This window comes from Microchirus variegatus (genome assembly GCF_963457635.1).
Source record: "Microchirus variegatus genome assembly, chromosome: 1".
Classification (NCBI taxonomy): domain Eukaryota; kingdom Metazoa; phylum Chordata; class Actinopteri; order Pleuronectiformes; family Soleidae; genus Microchirus; species Microchirus variegatus.
In genome coordinates this window covers 42,238,734-42,256,154 of record NC_139802.1, presented here as the reverse complement: position 1 = coordinate 42,256,154, position 17,421 = coordinate 42,238,734, and the positions used below count along the sequence as shown (strand labels likewise).

Genomic DNA, 17,421 nt, shown 5'->3' with positions numbered 1-17,421 from the left:
GACGTTTATTGGCTAAAACTGTATTGGTGCAACAGCGCCACGAGCTGGTGAGGAGGAGTCGCGCCGTTCTCGAGACGCCACATGACCGCGCTTTGCTGTGCTCGTACACAGCTGTGACGTCACTCTAGCAAATAGTATTTTTCTAGACTTTGTATGGCCTTTAGGAAGGTTTTACAAATATGAAACTCCAATCAATTAAAAATATTGAATATAAAGATCTATAAAAGTATATGACCACGTCTCGAGGTATCCTGTGGACACTTTTAGTGACGTCTCTTTTACTATTGTGGTCAATGGGAATAATTGCTTTTTGGGCCCAATGAGTATCTTTTGTTGCAGTACACAAATTGGCCACTATGATACATTTGTCTTCAAGGCAGAGGGGGCGGTGCTCTATCCAGATCTTAGAATACATCCATGGGTTCACAACAAAAAGACGGAGCTAAACTTCGCCGGACTTCCAGAACTCCGCGGACCGGGGACATGAGCGGCCTCCACCGCCTCTAACGACTCGCGCCGGTGCCGCGTTTCCTTGGGATGTCCCGTTCGGCTGCCTCCGTCTGAGGTGGACTTTGGTCGTTTCCTTCAAACCGAGGAGGTAAGAGGCGGCCGCGCTGTTAGCTTGCCTAGCCACTAGCCTATACAGATCAGCTAGCTCCGCGCTAACCATTTGTTATGGTTGGATGTGGGTGCTCGGGCGGTTCAGCGGGCTCACCGGCGACGGCCACAGTGTTCAGCCGCACCGTAAACATGACGGCCGGGAGAAATAAGATGGAGTGCACCCGGTGGTGCGGCTGTGATTCGGGTTAAACACAGTAAGTCGGCAGGTCAATGGCAGCTGGACTGCAGCTGGAATGCTATCTGTTCAGCTAACAGCTAAAGAGCTAGAGTTGCAGTGTTTTAAATGTACTTTAACTGCAAACGATGGTAGTACTACTGGTTTACCACTGCAGTATTAATACTACATGTGTTAAAGTTCACCTACAAGTGAGAGTGTGGTTGGTTTGTGACCACTGTATGTGTGCGTGGAGGACAAGTTCTGATTCAGAACTATCTTTGTGCGCACAGTTTAGCTAGCCCTCACGACCATCAGGGGTTTTTCCTGGGCTAAGATTAGGGTTTAGGTTTAAACGCAATAGTGTGTTTAATCAGGGAAAGATTAGGGATTAGGCAGTGATTTGTGTAAGGTCAGGGAATGTATGCGGACTATGAGTGTCCACACTATGTGTGTGTGTGTGTTTGTGTTAAAGGGATAGTTCAGGTTTTCTTAAGTGACGTCACCCCACGATTTCAACGCATTTCAGTGGAGAAGTCGAAATTGCTTACATGTCTCAGGCTAAACCATTGTTGTACATGGTATTTTGTGCACATGGCAACATAAATATGCACTGTTCATGCCAAAATTAGCTGTGTGTGTATATGGTAGCAGATATTGTGGAATCCTGAACCTGGGAATGTTGGGTTGCTCCAGGTTTCTGAGATAAAACGTCCAAGGTTAGGGGGTTTCCATGATCTTGAAAAGTCAGTGTTCAGTCTTCAAATGGAACATGCAGAGGTCCATCATCTTCGTGCTGCAGTGTATTAGATTGTGTGGATTTTTGTTGTTTTGCATCTTTTTAAGCCCAGTTTATACTCCTGCGGAAATTGCTCTACGTCGGTTATGGAGACCCCTCTACGTCGCCGCAGAGCCTCTCCGTCGTCTCCGGCTGCGTGTAATATTTTTTGAGTGTCCGTCGCTCCGTCAAGGGACAACTGAGACGGAAAGGGCTGCGATGGGTCCTCAGGACAGGCCAAGTTAACGCTGCTCTGTGCCGGCCACTGCCAAACTATAAATAAGTCATATCTTAATAATCACACCACATGTTTAGACTCTAAATGGCCAATTTCTCGCCTCAAATGATCTTAAAACTGCGTTCTGGGACACAGAAAACATTTATTTCAGGTGAGAAACGGCCAATGTTATTCAGCTGCAACAACAACAACAACAGTCTTTCTCTCTCGGACGCCATTGCTCACTGTAGAAAGAAGCACAACAACCTTGCATAGCGACCCCTACTGATCGGGCGTTAAATTGCAGTACGTAGCCGGCACCACGACAGAGAACTATGAAGGCTCGAGGGGTCTCCGTGGTTACGCAGTTGTATAACGCATTACGCAGTTGTAGAAGTATAATGTAGGCTTTATAGTTTTGTTTGGAACATTTTTCTATGCTGCATTGTCGAGCAATACTATCAGACCCGACTGGGGGAGTGTTAATGTGTACACGCCAGCAGTGCAGGGAAAGTGTGTTTCAGTCTTACTCTAACCTGTTTGGTTTCCTCCTGTGAAATGTTACCATTATGACATTAAAAAGAAATCACTTCCTGTGGGCAGCGTGAGATTGTAGCCACGCAACGCAAGAATTGAGCACCGCTTTGCTGAAAAGCACAGAGAGTCATATGGGGCTGATGGGCGTAACCGAACTTGTGTGAACTCATTTGACAGTGGTTTGACATCTTAACGTTACAGTTTTACGATAACACCATCCTATGAAAAAGTTCTTTATTCCTGTCTAACAGGAAATGTAAGTTTTTAAATCGCTCAACATCAATGTGCACAAAAAGAAATTGTGTGGAGTCAGAGATACAGGAACTTATTTTCTACTGCTGCTTCTTTTGGTAAGTGATAAAATTAAAAAAGTATTTTCAGCTCCAGAGTCTTAAAATAACACATTTGAACCGAATCAGAAATTTACAGGCATTAGCTATTTGAAACAGGCTTCCTGCGGGGTCTTAAACAGTATTAAAAAATCTTAATCGCAATTTCATGAGGTATTACATTTTGTCCATAGAGTTTGACTGCAGAAAGTATGCATGAATGTATTCATTTTCCTCCCCGTGTTTGTTAAAAACAATAATAATCTCAGAAATAGCCTGAAATTGTACTCTATAGATTTAATTGCAAACTGAAACTGTTTTGTAAGTTAAATATGTGTTGCTGATTATAGTTTGAAGTGGCAATAAGGCCTTAAAATATTTCGAGAAGGTCTTGGATAAAGGTATTGAAATAAACTATAGGATTCCTGTGAAAATACTAGCTGTCAATCACACAATATCCACTCAAATCTATTTAATTCTAAATGGGAACAAAACTTGCATCATATTTTATTGGAGACCGGAAACATGCGAGGAAGACGGGGAAAAATGTGAACTAACATTGCAAATCGAGTGAGAAGTAAAAGTTTACAAGGACTTCAGTTCAGTGAGTTTGAGATTCTATGAGTCGATCTTCCTGATGGAGGCAGCAGTGGATCAACAACTCCCGTGTGCCCTGGTGTAAAACAGTTTTTCTCCATGGTCTTTTGTTGTTGGGAGAGTGAGCGGTTTACTAAGTGTGACTCAAACTTCAGTTGCCAGTTGGAAACATGAAGCAGCAGCAAGTGTATTTCTAAAGATATCACAGACTGAAGATGATTAAGATTTTACTCTTGGGGGGGGGGGGGTTCACTGTGACACATACACACACGCACGTGCAAACACCCATTACTCACAGTTTTGAATGAATTACACAAAGCATGGTATTATTTACAGGCTCATGAGCTGATGACATGCAGTGATGATGGACTGTTACTCATGAGAAGCGTCAGCTGATGTTCGTATGTAGACAGATGCGTGATTCATTTGAGCTGCGGTTTAGTGCAGTGTTCCACTTATGATGCGTGTACTTGTATTTGTTACCTCTTAAAGACCTTTTCCTGGAGTAAACACCGACCTTGTCAGGACCAGTAGTGTCATGGAGACCAAAACTTGTTCGTACTATGACAGAACTCAATTTCTGAGGAACTAGTTGAGATAAGTTGAGGTGTAAGGTGTTTGAATTGTGACATTAGGATGGCTAAAACACTTTGTTTAGGCTGTCCAAATTAATGGAAGTCAGTGCTGTGTCCTCAGAAGACCAGCTGTGCAAAACGGTGTGTGTATCTGTATTTTAATCCCACTGTGTGTGTGTGTGTGTGTGCGTTAATCCCGGCGTGTGTGCATATTAATCTGTGAGTGTGTAAATGTTTGTGTGTTAGTATTTCAGTAACCCGGTCAGTCCTGCAGCAGCAGCAAAGCATGCTGGGAGGAGGAGGAGGGGGGCTGCCCCTCCCTCCCCTCCCCTCCCCTCCCCCTCTGGCTGTCTCTGGCCTCTGATTGGCTGCTCTCTCGCCCAGCTGACTGCTCTCTCTGTCAGACAGCGAGCGAGAGAGCGAGAGAGAGGGAGGGAGATGGAGGCGACAGCGATGGGGTGAGCTGCCATTTTCTCTTTCTTTTACTAACACCTCTCCATCCTTCATCCCTTCATCTGTTTTATCTGCTTCGTGTGTCTGGTGTTGAATGAGTGAGTGAGTGAGAGGAGGACGGGGGATAAGAGGGGAGGGAAGGGAGGGGTGGCCACTGTCCTTTCATTGTCTTCTCTCCATCCTCTCTGGTTTGTGGTTTAATTTATTCTGTTGTTTTTGATGGAGGGAGTGAAAGAGAGAAAGGGGGGAAAAGGACGACGGGAGAGATGGGGGGGTAGAAAGGGAGAGGTGGGGGAGGCAGGGGTGATGGAGGAAGGATAGAAGAGGGAGAGAAAATGGCTGCCTGGTGATAGGGGATGGAGACAGGAAGGGAGGAGGATGAGGAGGAGAGGCTGCTGTTCTCTGCTGTCCTTCACTGTTTCTGCTGCTGCTGCTGCAAACTTTGTTTATCGTCGATGGATCAGACCGTTCCGTACACTTTGATTAGTCATTTTCCATCGATCATGTTGTGTTTGATGAATTATTGATGAGCTCAGATCAGACAAAAAGGTCTGTGCTGCAGTAATGTAGTGTCATTATGTTACAGTGGGGTATTGATGCAGTTCACACGAGTACACCGTAGTGTTTCTGCAGAGTAATATTGCAGTGTATTGTCACAGTTAAGTATAGTGTGCTGTAGTGCACGATTGTATTACTGCAGTACAGTGTACTAAAACTCCAGTACGCTGTCATTATTATTGTAGTATTACTGCACTACAGTGTAGTATTACACAACTCACCGACTATAATGATAAGATGGATCATGATGCCTCAGAAAGCGACATGGTGTATTTCATCAGTTTCATCAGTCCAACAGTCGTGTCGTGTGCACCTAATGCACAATATATATTATTCTATTTACGCTTTATGCATTTATATTGAAATAAATATCGCAAACCACCGCTAAATAATTGGCTGTCGTGGTGCCCTGCTGTCTGAGAGCCATCAGCTGTTTCTCCGCCTCTCCTCCAGCTGATGATGACGATGAATATCATCGTTAAACTGTTTTTACTCCTCTGTTCGGTAGAAAAATATCATCAAGAACATATTAAAAATGTACTGACTGAGACAGTCCTAACTGTGACTAGCTCTGCATTGATCAGCTAATATATCTATCGCCTATAGTCCGTCATTAATTATGAATACATCAACAATGTTTACCACTCTGCTCGTTCTACGTTCTCTTTTTTTAATCTACTCTGAGAAATAAATACATGTTTACTAGTCTGTTCCCCGACAAGCCAGCAATTGACAAACACAGATGGCTGCTAAAATGTCCAGTTATTGATTTTTCCGTAATCCTATTGCTTACGTACCGTGTCCAAATGGGAATGTCCTGAAACAGTTTTCCTATGGCGATCACCTCGATTTGAAATGTTTTCTAGCGTGGAATTTGCCAAATATTCTGTGCAGACCATTATTTTCATAATCTAATCTAATCTGTCAATTAATAGTAGTTAATTCCTTAATTGTTGCAAAACAACAACTACGTACGTAGTGTTTTAGATATGGCAGACTGAGTTCTAAATGAATTAAATAATAGTATTTGTTATTTCTTGTGGGAAGGGAGGGGGCATCAGAATCGCTCAAAAGACCCTTATTGCTGATTACGTGGAGGGGGGGTTAAAATGAAGGAAACCAGAAAATATTCTCATTTAAGAAGCTGAAAAAAAGACTCAAACCGATGAAGCAATTCTCAAAATAGTCGATGATTCATTCAGTAATGGATTAACAATCGATTGATTGCCGTAATCTGTTGTAAGGTCAAGTCTCTGAGCGTTTGCGTTTTGTTTTTATAGAGATTGGGAATTAACTTTGGTAATTAAAAATGTGCAACATGTTATTTTGAAATGTGTTTTTTTTGTAATATGAATGTATCATGTTATGATGACGTGTCTTTCTGAACCTGTGGGATGTGTGTGATTGAAGGCATCAGCGCTTTTTTGGATGTCGGTGTTCTATCTCTCTGCTCAGCTGTGCTGCTCTGCAGGCAGCGATTTGCACGAGTGACGACGCTGCAGTGGCGTTGAAAGTGTTTCCACTTTAGTGAGCAGCAAGTGTATACCAGTGGTTTCAGACAGTCACCTTTCTCTTCACTGAGGCGCTTCCTCTTACCGCTCATCACATTAAAGTGAAACCTGACGCTGCTCCTCCAACATCAGCACACAGTGATAGGATAGCTTCTCAGGGCGAGGTGTTTTCCTGGACTTGCAGGCTCACGCAGCATCAACTCGGGGCGAAAAATGTAATGTGCAGAGTTGGTTTTTATGAAGCCGAAAATACCCAACTGTGCTGAATGGAAACGGTTAAATGCTATATTGAGAACTGTGGAAGTGAGGTCTTGACAGTGTCGGTATCGTCTGTGTTCCTCAGGTCAGCCGTGGCTTTTCCAACATGGCGGCAGCGTCCTACGATCAGCTGCTGAGGCAGGTGGAGGTTTTAAAGATGGAGAATTCCAACCTGAGGCAGGAGTTACAGGACAACTCCAACCACCTGACTAAGCTGGAGACCGAGGCGTCCAACATGAAGGTCAGTGCTGATGAGGTCACGTGATTGAGTGAGTGAGTGAGGGGGGGGGGGGGGGGGTCAGCTGACTGGGAGAGACAAGTAGGTCAGCTGACCGTGTCGATCAGCTGAGTGAGGATGCTCCTCTCTGCTACATAAACTCTCTCTCTCTCTCTATGTAAATTTAGTTTAGTTTAGAATAGACGTGGTATTTTCCAACAATCACATGCTACGCTGACTTTCAGAATGAGCTCCATGTTGTTGATCAGAGTGAGGTGTCGGTGTGTGTGTGTGTGTGTGTGACGATCTTTGGTCAAAGGACTCAGTAACCCTGTCAGAGTGAGCAGTCTGTGGTTAAATTGTTTGTTTTCTTTGTGTTCATTTTCTTTTTGGTCTGTTCATTTTCGACCTTTTGTTGTTGTTGTGTGAGTTTTTGTGTACCCGCTGTTGTTGTCCTCCTTTTGTTTTTGCTAATGTCCGTGATTCTTACTTGCCCCCCCCCCCCCTCTTTGCAAACACACCCTCACTTCCTGTTTCCCAATTCCTGTTTCCTGCTTCCTGTTGTGTGGATGAGTAGCAAATAGAGTGAGTGTTGCTAGTTCCACCATGTCGCTGTATGGGCGCTGTCGTTTCATTGTGGTAAGAGACATAGACCGACCCACAGAGAGAGAGGAAGTTTAATCTGTTTGTGTTTTGTTTTATTGTTGTTTATAGGAAAACATGGTTGTCTTATTTACAAGACGTTCAAAGCATCCGTCCTCATGCGTCTCTGTGATGTCGCTCTGTACCAAACAGGAAGTGCTGAAGCAGCTGCAGGGCACCATAGAGGAAGAACCCGGAGATGGGTCGGGATCTCAGCTGGAGCTGATCGAGAGACTGAAAGGTAAAGAGTCTTCCTCGCTTCCTTTTATTTGAACAGGTTCTGCCTCATTTCAGACCAGGCTTTGGTCTCCATTAGGCCTACTGGTCCTGACAAGCTCGGTGTTAATGCCAGAAAAAGGTCCTAACACAGGCACACACTCACTACACGTCACTGTGCTGTCTTTTCTCATCAGAGATGAGCATGGAATCGTCAGGTTTTAAGGCCAGGTCCAGGCCTCCTTTCCCCCCCTCGTCCTCCTCCAGCTCAGCCTCCTCTGGCTCTGGAGCTTCAGGGTCAGCTGGAGGTCCGGCGACTACCTCGGCCTTCCCCAGGAGAGGGCTGCCGTCTGCGGGCAGAGACAGCCACGACCGCTGCCTGGAGGAGCTGGAGAAGGAGAGGTACTGCTGAGGACGAGTGAATATTACCGAGCAGCACTGAGAGTGTGAATGATTTTTAGCTGTTACCACGGGAGGAAGCTGCTGGGAAACGGGCGACACTGTGTTGCTATGGAAACTACTTTAATTTTAACAGAGCACTTGTTTTTGCCACCAGTGTGCTCCTGTCTCTTTGTGTTGCTCTGTGATTGGATGTTGCTGTTGGCTGCTCTGCCCTCCCTCCCTCCATGTGCTGTCTGTGATTGGCTGTTGCTCGCCCGACAGGTCCCTGTTATTGGCTGAGCTGGAGAAGGAAGAGAAGGAGAAGGACTGGTACTATGCTCAGCTGCAGAATCTGACCAAAAGAATCGACAGTCTGCCGCTCACGGAGAACGTAAGAAACGGAACAGTGCTCTTCCCATCATGCTCTTCTGCTTCCCCAGTGAGAACCAGTTTGATTTGGTCTTTTTTTTTTTTTTTTCAGTTCACGTTGCAGACGGACATGAGTCGGCGTCAGCTGGAGTTTGAGGCTCGGCAGATCCGCTCAGCGATGGAGGAGCAGCTGGGCTCGTGTCAGGAGATGGAGAGGAGAGCTCAGGTAGAGTCAGAGGTCAAACAGGTCAAAGGTCACCATGTAACAGCTTTGACGTCATGTGTCCAACAATCTTTGTGTGTTTGTATTTGTGTGTTCAGGCCCGTGTGGCTCGCATCCAGCAGATAGAAAAGGACATCCTGAGACTGGGAGCCCGACTGCAGGTGAGTTAACCACTGTGTGTCTCCTGTGATCATGTGACTCGGCTGATTGACATCGTTTTTTAAGTCTCTTTCTCTCTGTCTCTGTGTAGGTGGAGGGAACTCAGGGGCCGAGCGAAAGCAGTGCATTGGTCGCAGCTCAGGTTAGTGTTTGTCTTACACGACCGTTCAAGAGATAGGGGTCACTTAGAAATGTCCTTTTTTTAATGAATATAACATTAAATGAATCATAAATACATTCTATACATTGTTAATGTGGTAAACGACTATTCTAGCTACAAACAACTGGTATTTATATGTACTTAGGCGTTTAGAGGCCCATTTCCAGTGTTCTAATGGTGCATTGTGTTTGCTAATCGCGTTAGAAGGCTATTGGATGATTAGAAAACCCTTGTGCAATGACGTTAGCACAGCTGAAAACATTAATTTTGCAACTCTTTTGATGAATAAAAGTGTTTATAACAATTGTGTATATATATATATCTATCCTGTTTCTTCCCTTTGTGAATCCCGATTCAATCTTTTTTTTCTTTTCTCCTTCAGAGTTCCAGCAGCCGATTGGACCACGAGCCGGCCAATGAGACGAGCTACTCTGTGCCTCGACGTATCACCAGCCACCTTGGAACCAAGGTCAGGATTTTCCAACGCGCCACCTTATCGTCCCTGCGGAAAGCGATTCGTGATCAATAACCGGTGTAGTGTATGTGTCTCCCCCTACAGGTAGAGATGGTGTACAGCCTTCTGTCCATGTTGGGGACGCACGACAAAGACGACATGTCGCGAACGCTCCTCGCCATGTCGAGTTCGCAAGACTCGTGCATCGCCATGCGTCAGTCCGGCTGCCTCCCGCTACTCATTCAGCTGCTGCACGGAAACGACAAGGACTCGCTGTTGCTAGGTAACCGCGCGGTTCCTCTATGTCCCCACTTCTTTTTATCCGTACGTTCGTTCAGTTGTTCATTTTCGGGTGCATCTTTCCGTCAACCCAGGTAACTCGCGTGGCAGCAAGGAGGCGCGAGCGCGGGCGTCGGCGGCGCTCCACAACATCGTTCACAGTCAGCCCGACGACAAGCGAGGGCGGCGCGAGATCAGAGTGCTCCACCTGCTGGAGCAGGTGCGGCATTACTGCGAGGCCTGCTGGAGCTGGCAGGAGAACCACGAGAGGAGCGTGGAGCAGGACGACAACCCTAGTAAGTGAAGCCTATCGTAGAACAGATGATCCCAGGGGCTTTTTCTGCGTGAATACACCTTAATTGTGTTTGTGTGTGTGACAGTGCCATCTCCAGTGGAACATCAGATCTGTCCGGCCGTCTGTGTCCTCATGAAGCTGTCTTTCGATGAAGAACATCGCCATGCCATGAACGAGCTTGGTAAGTGACCACCTGAGACTCAACACCTTTTCGACCTCATCCAAACGCACGCCCTCTGACCCCGCCCTCTCTTGCTCTGTAGGCGGGCTCCAGGCGGTGGCTGAGCTCCTGCAAGTCGACTGTGAGATGTTCGGGCTGAGCAGTGACCATTACAGTGTCACGCTGCGACGATATGCCGGCATGGCGCTCACCAACCTCACCTTTGGAGATGTGGCCAATAAGGTCTGGCCACACGTTTTTAATAAACCTTTTTCTTTTCACTGATGGTTCTGATGGATGAGTTAACTGTTTGTTTGTTTCCCATCAGGCCACGCTGTGCTCCATGAAGGGCTGCATGAGAGCGATGGTAGCCCAGCTGAAGTCTGAGAGTGAAGACCTGCAGCAGGTTTGTTACCATAACAACGGTTTGGTCACCTGTTACCACGGTAGCCTGTGGGTGTGATACTATTCTCGTGTATTTTCAGGTGATAGCAAGCGTTTTGAGGAACTTGTCATGGCGCGCCGATGTCAACAGTAAGAAGACGTTGCGTGAGGTCGGCAGCGTGCGAGCGCTGATGGGCTGCGCCCTCGAGGTTCAGAAGGTAAATTAATATTCGGTGCAGGTTTATTCTGGGTTAAGTGAGTTTCCGAACCTCCCTCTCACGGTCTCTTGTTCTCTGCTCAGGAGTCGACGTTGAAGTCCGTACTGAGCGCGCTCTGGAACCTGTCGGCGCACTGTACCGAGAACAAGGCCGACATCTGCGCTGTGGACGGCGCTCTGGCGTTCCTGGTGGGAACTCTGACTCACCGCAGCCACACCAACACGCTCGCCATCATCGAGAGCGGTGGAGGCATTCTGCGCAACGTGTCGAGCCTCATCGCCACCAACGAGACACACAGGTAAGAACCGACTAGGCAATAAACTCGATAGGGTGACACAGAACACCGTGGACAACCCATAATCCTCTGCTCCCTCTGTGTCGTCTTACAGACAGATCCTACGTGACCATGGCTGCCTGCCGACACTGCTGCAGCACCTGAAATCCCACAGTCTTACCATCGTATCCAATGCCTGTGGCACGCTCTGGAACTTGTCGGCGCGAGACGCCAAAGACCAGGAGACATTATGGGAGCTGGGTGCTGTTGGCATGTTGCGCAACCTTATCCACTCCCGCCACAAAATGATTGCCATGGGCAGTGCTGCAGCCCTTCGCAACCTCATGGCCAACCGCCCGGCACGCTACAAGGATGCCAGTGTGGTGTCACCAGGCGCTGGCGCCCCGTCACTGCACGCCCGCAAACAGAAGGCGCTATTCGAGGAGCTGGACGCGCAGCAGCTGTCGGAGACCTTTGACAACATTGACAACCTGAGCCCGAAGGCTGCACACAGGAAGGGGCGTGGCTGCAATGGAGCTGGAGGAGGAGCAAGCGCAACGCGGCCATACGCCAACACGCCAGTGCTGTCGAGCCCAAAGAACGGCGATGGGTCGAAAAGGATGGGGGAGGACACCGTGTACCCGGTACGGCCGGTGTTCCCGCCCAGCGTCCGAGCGTCCAGTGACAGCCTGAACAGTGTGACGAGCGCCGACGGCTACGGGAACCGTGGGAAGACGAAACCGTCGGCAGCAGAGCCTTTCTACTCCTCGGACGAGAGCGGCGCCAACAAGTGCTGTGTGTACAGGAAATACCCGGCTGACCTGGCCCACAAAATCCGCAGCGCTAACCACATGGCGGACGATGACGGCGCAGAGCTGGACACGCCTATAAACTATAGCCTCAAGTATTCTGATGAACAATTGAACTCTGGGAGACAGAGTCCAAATCATCGCGGTGGCATCGAGAGCGATGACGACGACGGACAGGACACTAGGCTGAGGAGAAGGAATGACGGTAGCGAATCGGCAACAGGCAACGGTCGCATGGCATCGGCCTCGCAGCCACGCTACGTCTCTGCGACGTCCAACTACAGCGGTGAATCCACAACAGAGCAGCCGATCGACTACAGCCTCAAGTATGGTGCCGACGCCCCCCGCAAACCACTGTTCAAGTCCGAAGATGCCACAACCGCCTCTCCTTCGCCTCCTCAGCCCACCACCGCAAATAAGCTCCGCCCGACCGCTCCTCCAACCAACCGCGGGGTTCCTAAAAGCAACCAGGAGTCGACGCAGACGTACTGCGTGGAGGACACGCCCATCTGCTTCTCTCGAGGCAGCTCGCTGTCATCGCTGTCGTCGGACGAGGAAGAGGACGGCGACATGATTGGGAGAAAGAGGAGAGGCGGCAGCGTCATCAGTGGCGTCGGCGGCAGCGACTATCCGACGCTTCCTGTCGGCGAAAAAGATGATCTCGAGCAGCAGCAGCAGCGGCCGCAGAAAGAAGCAGAGAGCCAGACTGCTGCTGCTCCTTCCACACGTGGCAGACGGAGTCATCACCATCACCACGGCCACGCCCACCATCACCATCACCACCACCATATGACGACTACTTCCTCCGGAGCAAGGACTCCTAAAAGCCCGCCCGAGCAGCCATACGCCCAAGAGACGCCGCTGATGTTTAGCCGCTGCACGTCCGTCAGCTCATTGGACAGCTTCTCGACGTCCTCCATCGCCAGCTCTGTACGTTCCAGCGAGCCGTGCAGCGGTGTCCCAAGTGGCGTGGTGAGCCCCAGTGACCTGCCCGACAGCCCTGGGCAGACCATGCCGCCAAGCCGGGCCAAGACCCCTCCTCCACCCCTACCGATGCAGAAGAACAAGGAAGAGGATGCGGCCAAGAAGGACGTGCATGAGAGCAGTGCCGACGTCTTGTTGCACTTTGCCACCGAGAGCACGCCGCACGGCTTCTCCAGAGCATCCAGTCTGAGCTCGCTCAGCCTGGATGAGCCGTATATCGTCGCGGAGATGAAGAAAAAGAAAGAGGAGGAGGAAGAAGAGGAGGAGTGCAGGGACACGGAGAAGAAAGAAGAGGATTCAGCAAAACCCATCCTCGACGAATCGGACGACGACGACGACATTGAAATCCTGGAGGCTTGCATCAACATGGCCATGCCCAAGTCGTCGCGGAAACCAAAGAAACAGCAACAAGCAGTGCCACGGAAACCGAGCCAGCTTCCGGTCTACAAGCTCCTCCCACCTCAAACCCGCACCCAATCGCAGCAGAGGAAGGACCTACCACTGCTGCCGCCAGAGGAGGTTCCGAGAATTTACTGTGTGGAGGGAACGCCCCTCAACTTCTCCACCGCTACCTCCCTCAGTGACCTCACCATCGACTCTCCGCCCAATGAGGAGGCACCAGATGCCGTCGTACCTGTGGCGCCACCCGCAGCCGCCCAGAGGAGGCGCACCGGAGCTCCAGAAGGCGAGAACGGCGACGACATCCTCGCCGAGTGCATCAGCGCCGCCATGCCTAAAGCAAAACCCAGAAAACCAATCAGAGCGGCAGCAAACAATGATCACCTCCAAGCTCCGCCTCTCCCCCCTCCTCTTCCTCCTCCAGCCCCAACTCCTCTTGTCTCTCAGCAGCAGCAGCAAAAGAAGAAGCCAACGTCGCCTGTGAAACCGATGCCCCAGCGGGCGCCATACAACGTTGTCGCCGCCGCAACGACTAAACCAAAACCGGGGTTTGCCTTCGACTCGCCACGACACTACACCCCCATCGAAGGAACGCCTTGCTGCTTCTCACGCAATGACTCTCTGAGCTCTCTTGACTTTGACGAAGACGACTGTGGAGGCGGCGTTGAGAAGGATGGAGAGGAGAAGAAAGTCAAAGAAGAGGAAGGCAGGAAAAGGAAGCAGCAGACGGCCGCCGTTTTCCCACGCACAAAACCCGCGACCAATCAGATAACGACGGACGAGAAGCAGAAGTTCGCCATCGAGGACACGCCCGTCTGCTTCTCCAGGAACTCGTCGCTGAGCTCGCTGAGCGACATCGACCAGGAAAACAACAACAAGGAGTTTGCGCCGCCTGTTCCTGAGCAAAAAGACTCAGGAAAAACTGCAACAAAGTCTCCTCCCACTTCGCAGACGGCGGATTCAAAACCACGCCCCCCTGCAGGCACTGGCTACGCTCCCAAAGCCTTCCACGTGGAGGACACCCCCGTCTGCTTCTCCAGAAACTCGTCCCTGAGCTCGCTCAGCATCGACTCGGAGGACGACCTTTTGCAGGAATGCATCAGCTCTGCTATGCCCAAGAAGAAGAAGAAAGCTGCAGCCGCTGCCGCCGCCACTGTGCCTGCCGCCGTCACCACCACGCCACTTCCTGTTCCCAAAGCTGCTGACAACACTCTGGCGGAGGAGGAGCCTCCAGAGGCACCAAGAAGCCCCGCCTCTCCTGACTCCGAGTCATTTGACTGGAAGGCAATCCAAGAAGGTGCCAACTCTATCGTGAGCAGCCTGAACGCTGCTGCTGCCGCCGCCTCATCACTGTCCCGACAACCATCATCAGACTCTGACTCTGTTCTCTCCCTCAAGTCTGTCGGCTCACCGTTCCACCTGCCCATCGCCAAGAACAACGCGGAGGAAGAAGAGGAGTTGGAGGAAAAGGATGCGAAGCGAGGCGCAAGGATCCTGAAGCCAGGCGAGCGCAGCACGCTGGAGGCGAAGAAGAAGGAGGAGGAAGACGAGGCAAAGGCGTTAAAAGGTGGGAAGAAGGTCTACAGGAGTCTGATCACAGGGAAGCCAAGGTCGGAGACTGCAGCCAGGGGGCGGAGTAAACCCAGAGCAGCTGCTGCTGCCAAAGCTCCCGGCAGCAACGACGACAGAGGAGGCGGCTCATCTCGGGACTCCACGCCGTCTCGCTCCTCCTCTGCGACCAATCAGAAAGGAGGAAAGCTGTCGCAGCTGCCACGAACGGCGTCTCCAGGAAGTGCATCGTCATCGTCGGCTTCCAGACCGGCCAAACAGAGCGTGGCGACACCCAGGAGCGGTGCTGGCGGCGGTGGTGGCATCCCGAGGAGCGAGTCGGCATCGAGGGTCGGCAGCTCCTCTGCAGCAAAGAAGCAGAAGGCGGAGCCTGAGAAACCGACGCTAGTGCGACAGTCGACCTTCATCAAAGAAGCGCCGAGTCCGACGCTGAAGAGGAAGCTCGAAGAGTCGGCAGCTGCCGCGGCGGCGGCTTCAGAGTCGCCGTCCAGTCCTGACGCACCGCTCCCTCCAATGACTCGGAGACACGACGTTAACCGCTCGCACTCCGAGAGCCCCTCGCGCCCACAGGAAGTGACGTCATCGTCGCGAGTCAGCCGCACCGGCACCTGGAAGCGAGAGCACAGCGGAGCAGGAGGAGGAGGAGGCGGCGGAACTGGCGGCAAGCACTCGACGTCGTTGCCTCGCGTCGGGACGTGGAAGCGGACGGGAAGCTCGTCGTCGGTGTTGTCGGCGTCATCGGAATCCAGTGACAAGGGCAAGAGCGAGGAGGAGGGCGCCGCGAGGATGAAGGGGACGTGGAGGAAGGCGAAGAGCAACGCGGACTTTTCGGCCGGACGCAACATAATCGACAAATCGGAGGATGTGTGGGTCCGCCTGGAGGACTGTCCTGTCAACAACCCGCGCTCCTCCTCTTCCTGTTCAGCTCGCTCGCCAACTGCTGCCAATGCCCCGCCCGTCATCGATAGCCCTGCCCCGTCCAAAATCCCGTCCTCCACCTCTTCCTCCTCCTCCAATCTCAACCTGCGTCGCAGCTGCGAGAGTCTGGACGACAAGACGCCTGAACGCCAACAATCCCAACAACAACTACAACAACAACCGCCGCAGCAGCAGCAGCAGCGCGGTCAGCAACGCAGTGGCGCAGTCGCGGCGAGAGTCAGCCCCTTCAACTACACGCCGAGTCCCAGGAAGAGCAGCACAGACGTCACCGCCACCGCCCCAGCGCCCAGCACGACATCGTCGTCGACCACGCCCACGCGACCCTCGCTCATCCCCACCCCCGTCACTAAAAAGCGGGAGCCGAAGGGCGGAGAGGGCGGTGCCGGTGCAGGTGGTGGCGGCGAGCGCGGCTCTTACATCGTAACGTCAGTGTGAAGAATCTGGACTAAAAAAAACAAACAAACGCCACACAGTGTAAATATGGAGAAAGAAATGTGTATAGGAAGTGAGTCTGTATTTAAGTGCTAGCCCCGTCCCTCTCCTGTCATTGGCTGTTTTCACTTGTCAATCACGCTTCCTCAGCCAATGAGAGGAAACTTTAAAAACAAGAACTTTTTATGTTTTTATACCACTAAATTACATGTAGCGCTTAGCCCCGCCCTCTCCGTCTGTGTCCCCCGCATGGCCCCGCCCCCCAAACCCATAACAATGACAGTTACCATTGTGACAATAAGATGATAACAGTTTGGTGATGATATTTAACGAACGTGTCGAATGTAACGAGAGGAATCACATAAACATTGAAAATGTTTTTTTTTTTTAACCTTCTACGTAAGTTTTTTTCACTCTAACACAAGGACTTTTAATCTGAAAGTCTTGTTTGTCGCTGAAAACTACCCGCTCTGTGTTGCCTTGGAAATGAATAACACTGTAAAACATAAGTTATTGCTGTAAACCCGTTAAAGCACATGATGAAACAAAAAGATTTTTTGCCAAAAAAAAACTTACCTTTTGGTTTTCACTGTTTTTTTTTTCTTGAGGAAGAAAAAGGCAGAAGGTTTTGGTGAAATGTTGAAACAATAAAATTCTTTAGGAGCAAACCGTTGGTTCTTATCGTTTTCATTGAAATAAAGCGTACGTTTTAATGTGTGTCCTCCTGACATGAGACTTTGAAGGATGCAGTTAATAATATACTGAAAGTGTCCAAAAAGACTCTTGACATTTAATTTTCTGTAACTTTACACTAAAGGATTCAGCTTTATTTTGAAATTTTGAAGGTGGAGTGATCTGTATATCTCAGGATTTTACTATGAACTGAAAATTAAACATGAACTTTACGATCTCAATTATCAATGACCTGATAAAAATAAATGGAAGACAGAAGCTTTATTCTGCTCTTATTCTTGTATTTCCATATGCTTTTATTTTATGGGTGGCGAGCCGAGTTTTAATGTGAAAGGGCCCCCTAGTTACTTCCTTTCTCTTCAGCTTTATAAGCTTTTATTTTGAAGGCTTGTGTAGAAAGCGACTGTAATTCGCGAATTGTTAAACAATTTATTTATTTTTCAACTAAAGATGATCTGTAAACACTTATACGTCGATATCGCTAAAATATTAAAATAGTAAAACACCGCTGTTCGGGTTTCCCCCCCCTTCTATCAAGCGTTTTATTTTGACGGCACAGGCGTAAACTGAGCCTGTG

At 49.7% G+C, this 17,421-nt stretch overlaps 1 protein-coding gene across 1 annotated transcript; it reads left to right on the top strand.

Moving 5' to 3' along the window:
- Positions 1 to 493: 493 nt before the first annotated feature.
- apc (APC regulator of WNT signaling pathway) lies at positions 494 to 16,704 on the top strand. Its single transcript, XM_083891413.1, has 17 exons — positions 494 to 598; positions 6,674 to 6,829; positions 7,601 to 7,688; positions 7,861 to 8,065; positions 8,327 to 8,435; positions 8,526 to 8,639; positions 8,735 to 8,797; positions 8,887 to 8,937; positions 9,338 to 9,424; positions 9,515 to 9,692; positions 9,784 to 9,984; positions 10,069 to 10,164; positions 10,247 to 10,386; positions 10,472 to 10,549; positions 10,629 to 10,745; positions 10,829 to 11,043; positions 11,135 to 16,704. The coding sequence occupies exons 2-17, from the start codon at positions 6,695 to 6,697 to the stop codon at positions 16,152 to 16,154; spliced, it is 6,897 nt and encodes a 2,298-aa protein (XP_083747539.1). The 5' UTR covers positions 494 to 598; positions 6,674 to 6,694; the 3' UTR covers positions 16,155 to 16,704.
- Positions 16,705 to 17,421: the final 717 nt, after the last annotated feature.

Excerpts from the sequence above, each read along its gene's own strand:
- apc (XM_083891413.1), top strand. The coding sequence starts at position 6,695 with ATGGCGGCAGCGTCCTACGATCAGCTGCTGAGGCAGGTGGAGGTTTTA. Across the intron at positions 8,640-8,734 it reads AGATGGAGAGGAGAGCTCAG|GCCCGTGTGGCTCGCATCCA; the intron begins GTAGAGTCAGAG and ends TTGTGTGTTCAG. Across the intron at positions 9,985-10,068 it reads GGAGCAGGACGACAACCCTA|TGCCATCTCCAGTGGAACAT; the intron begins GTAAGTGAAGCC and ends TGTGTGTGACAG.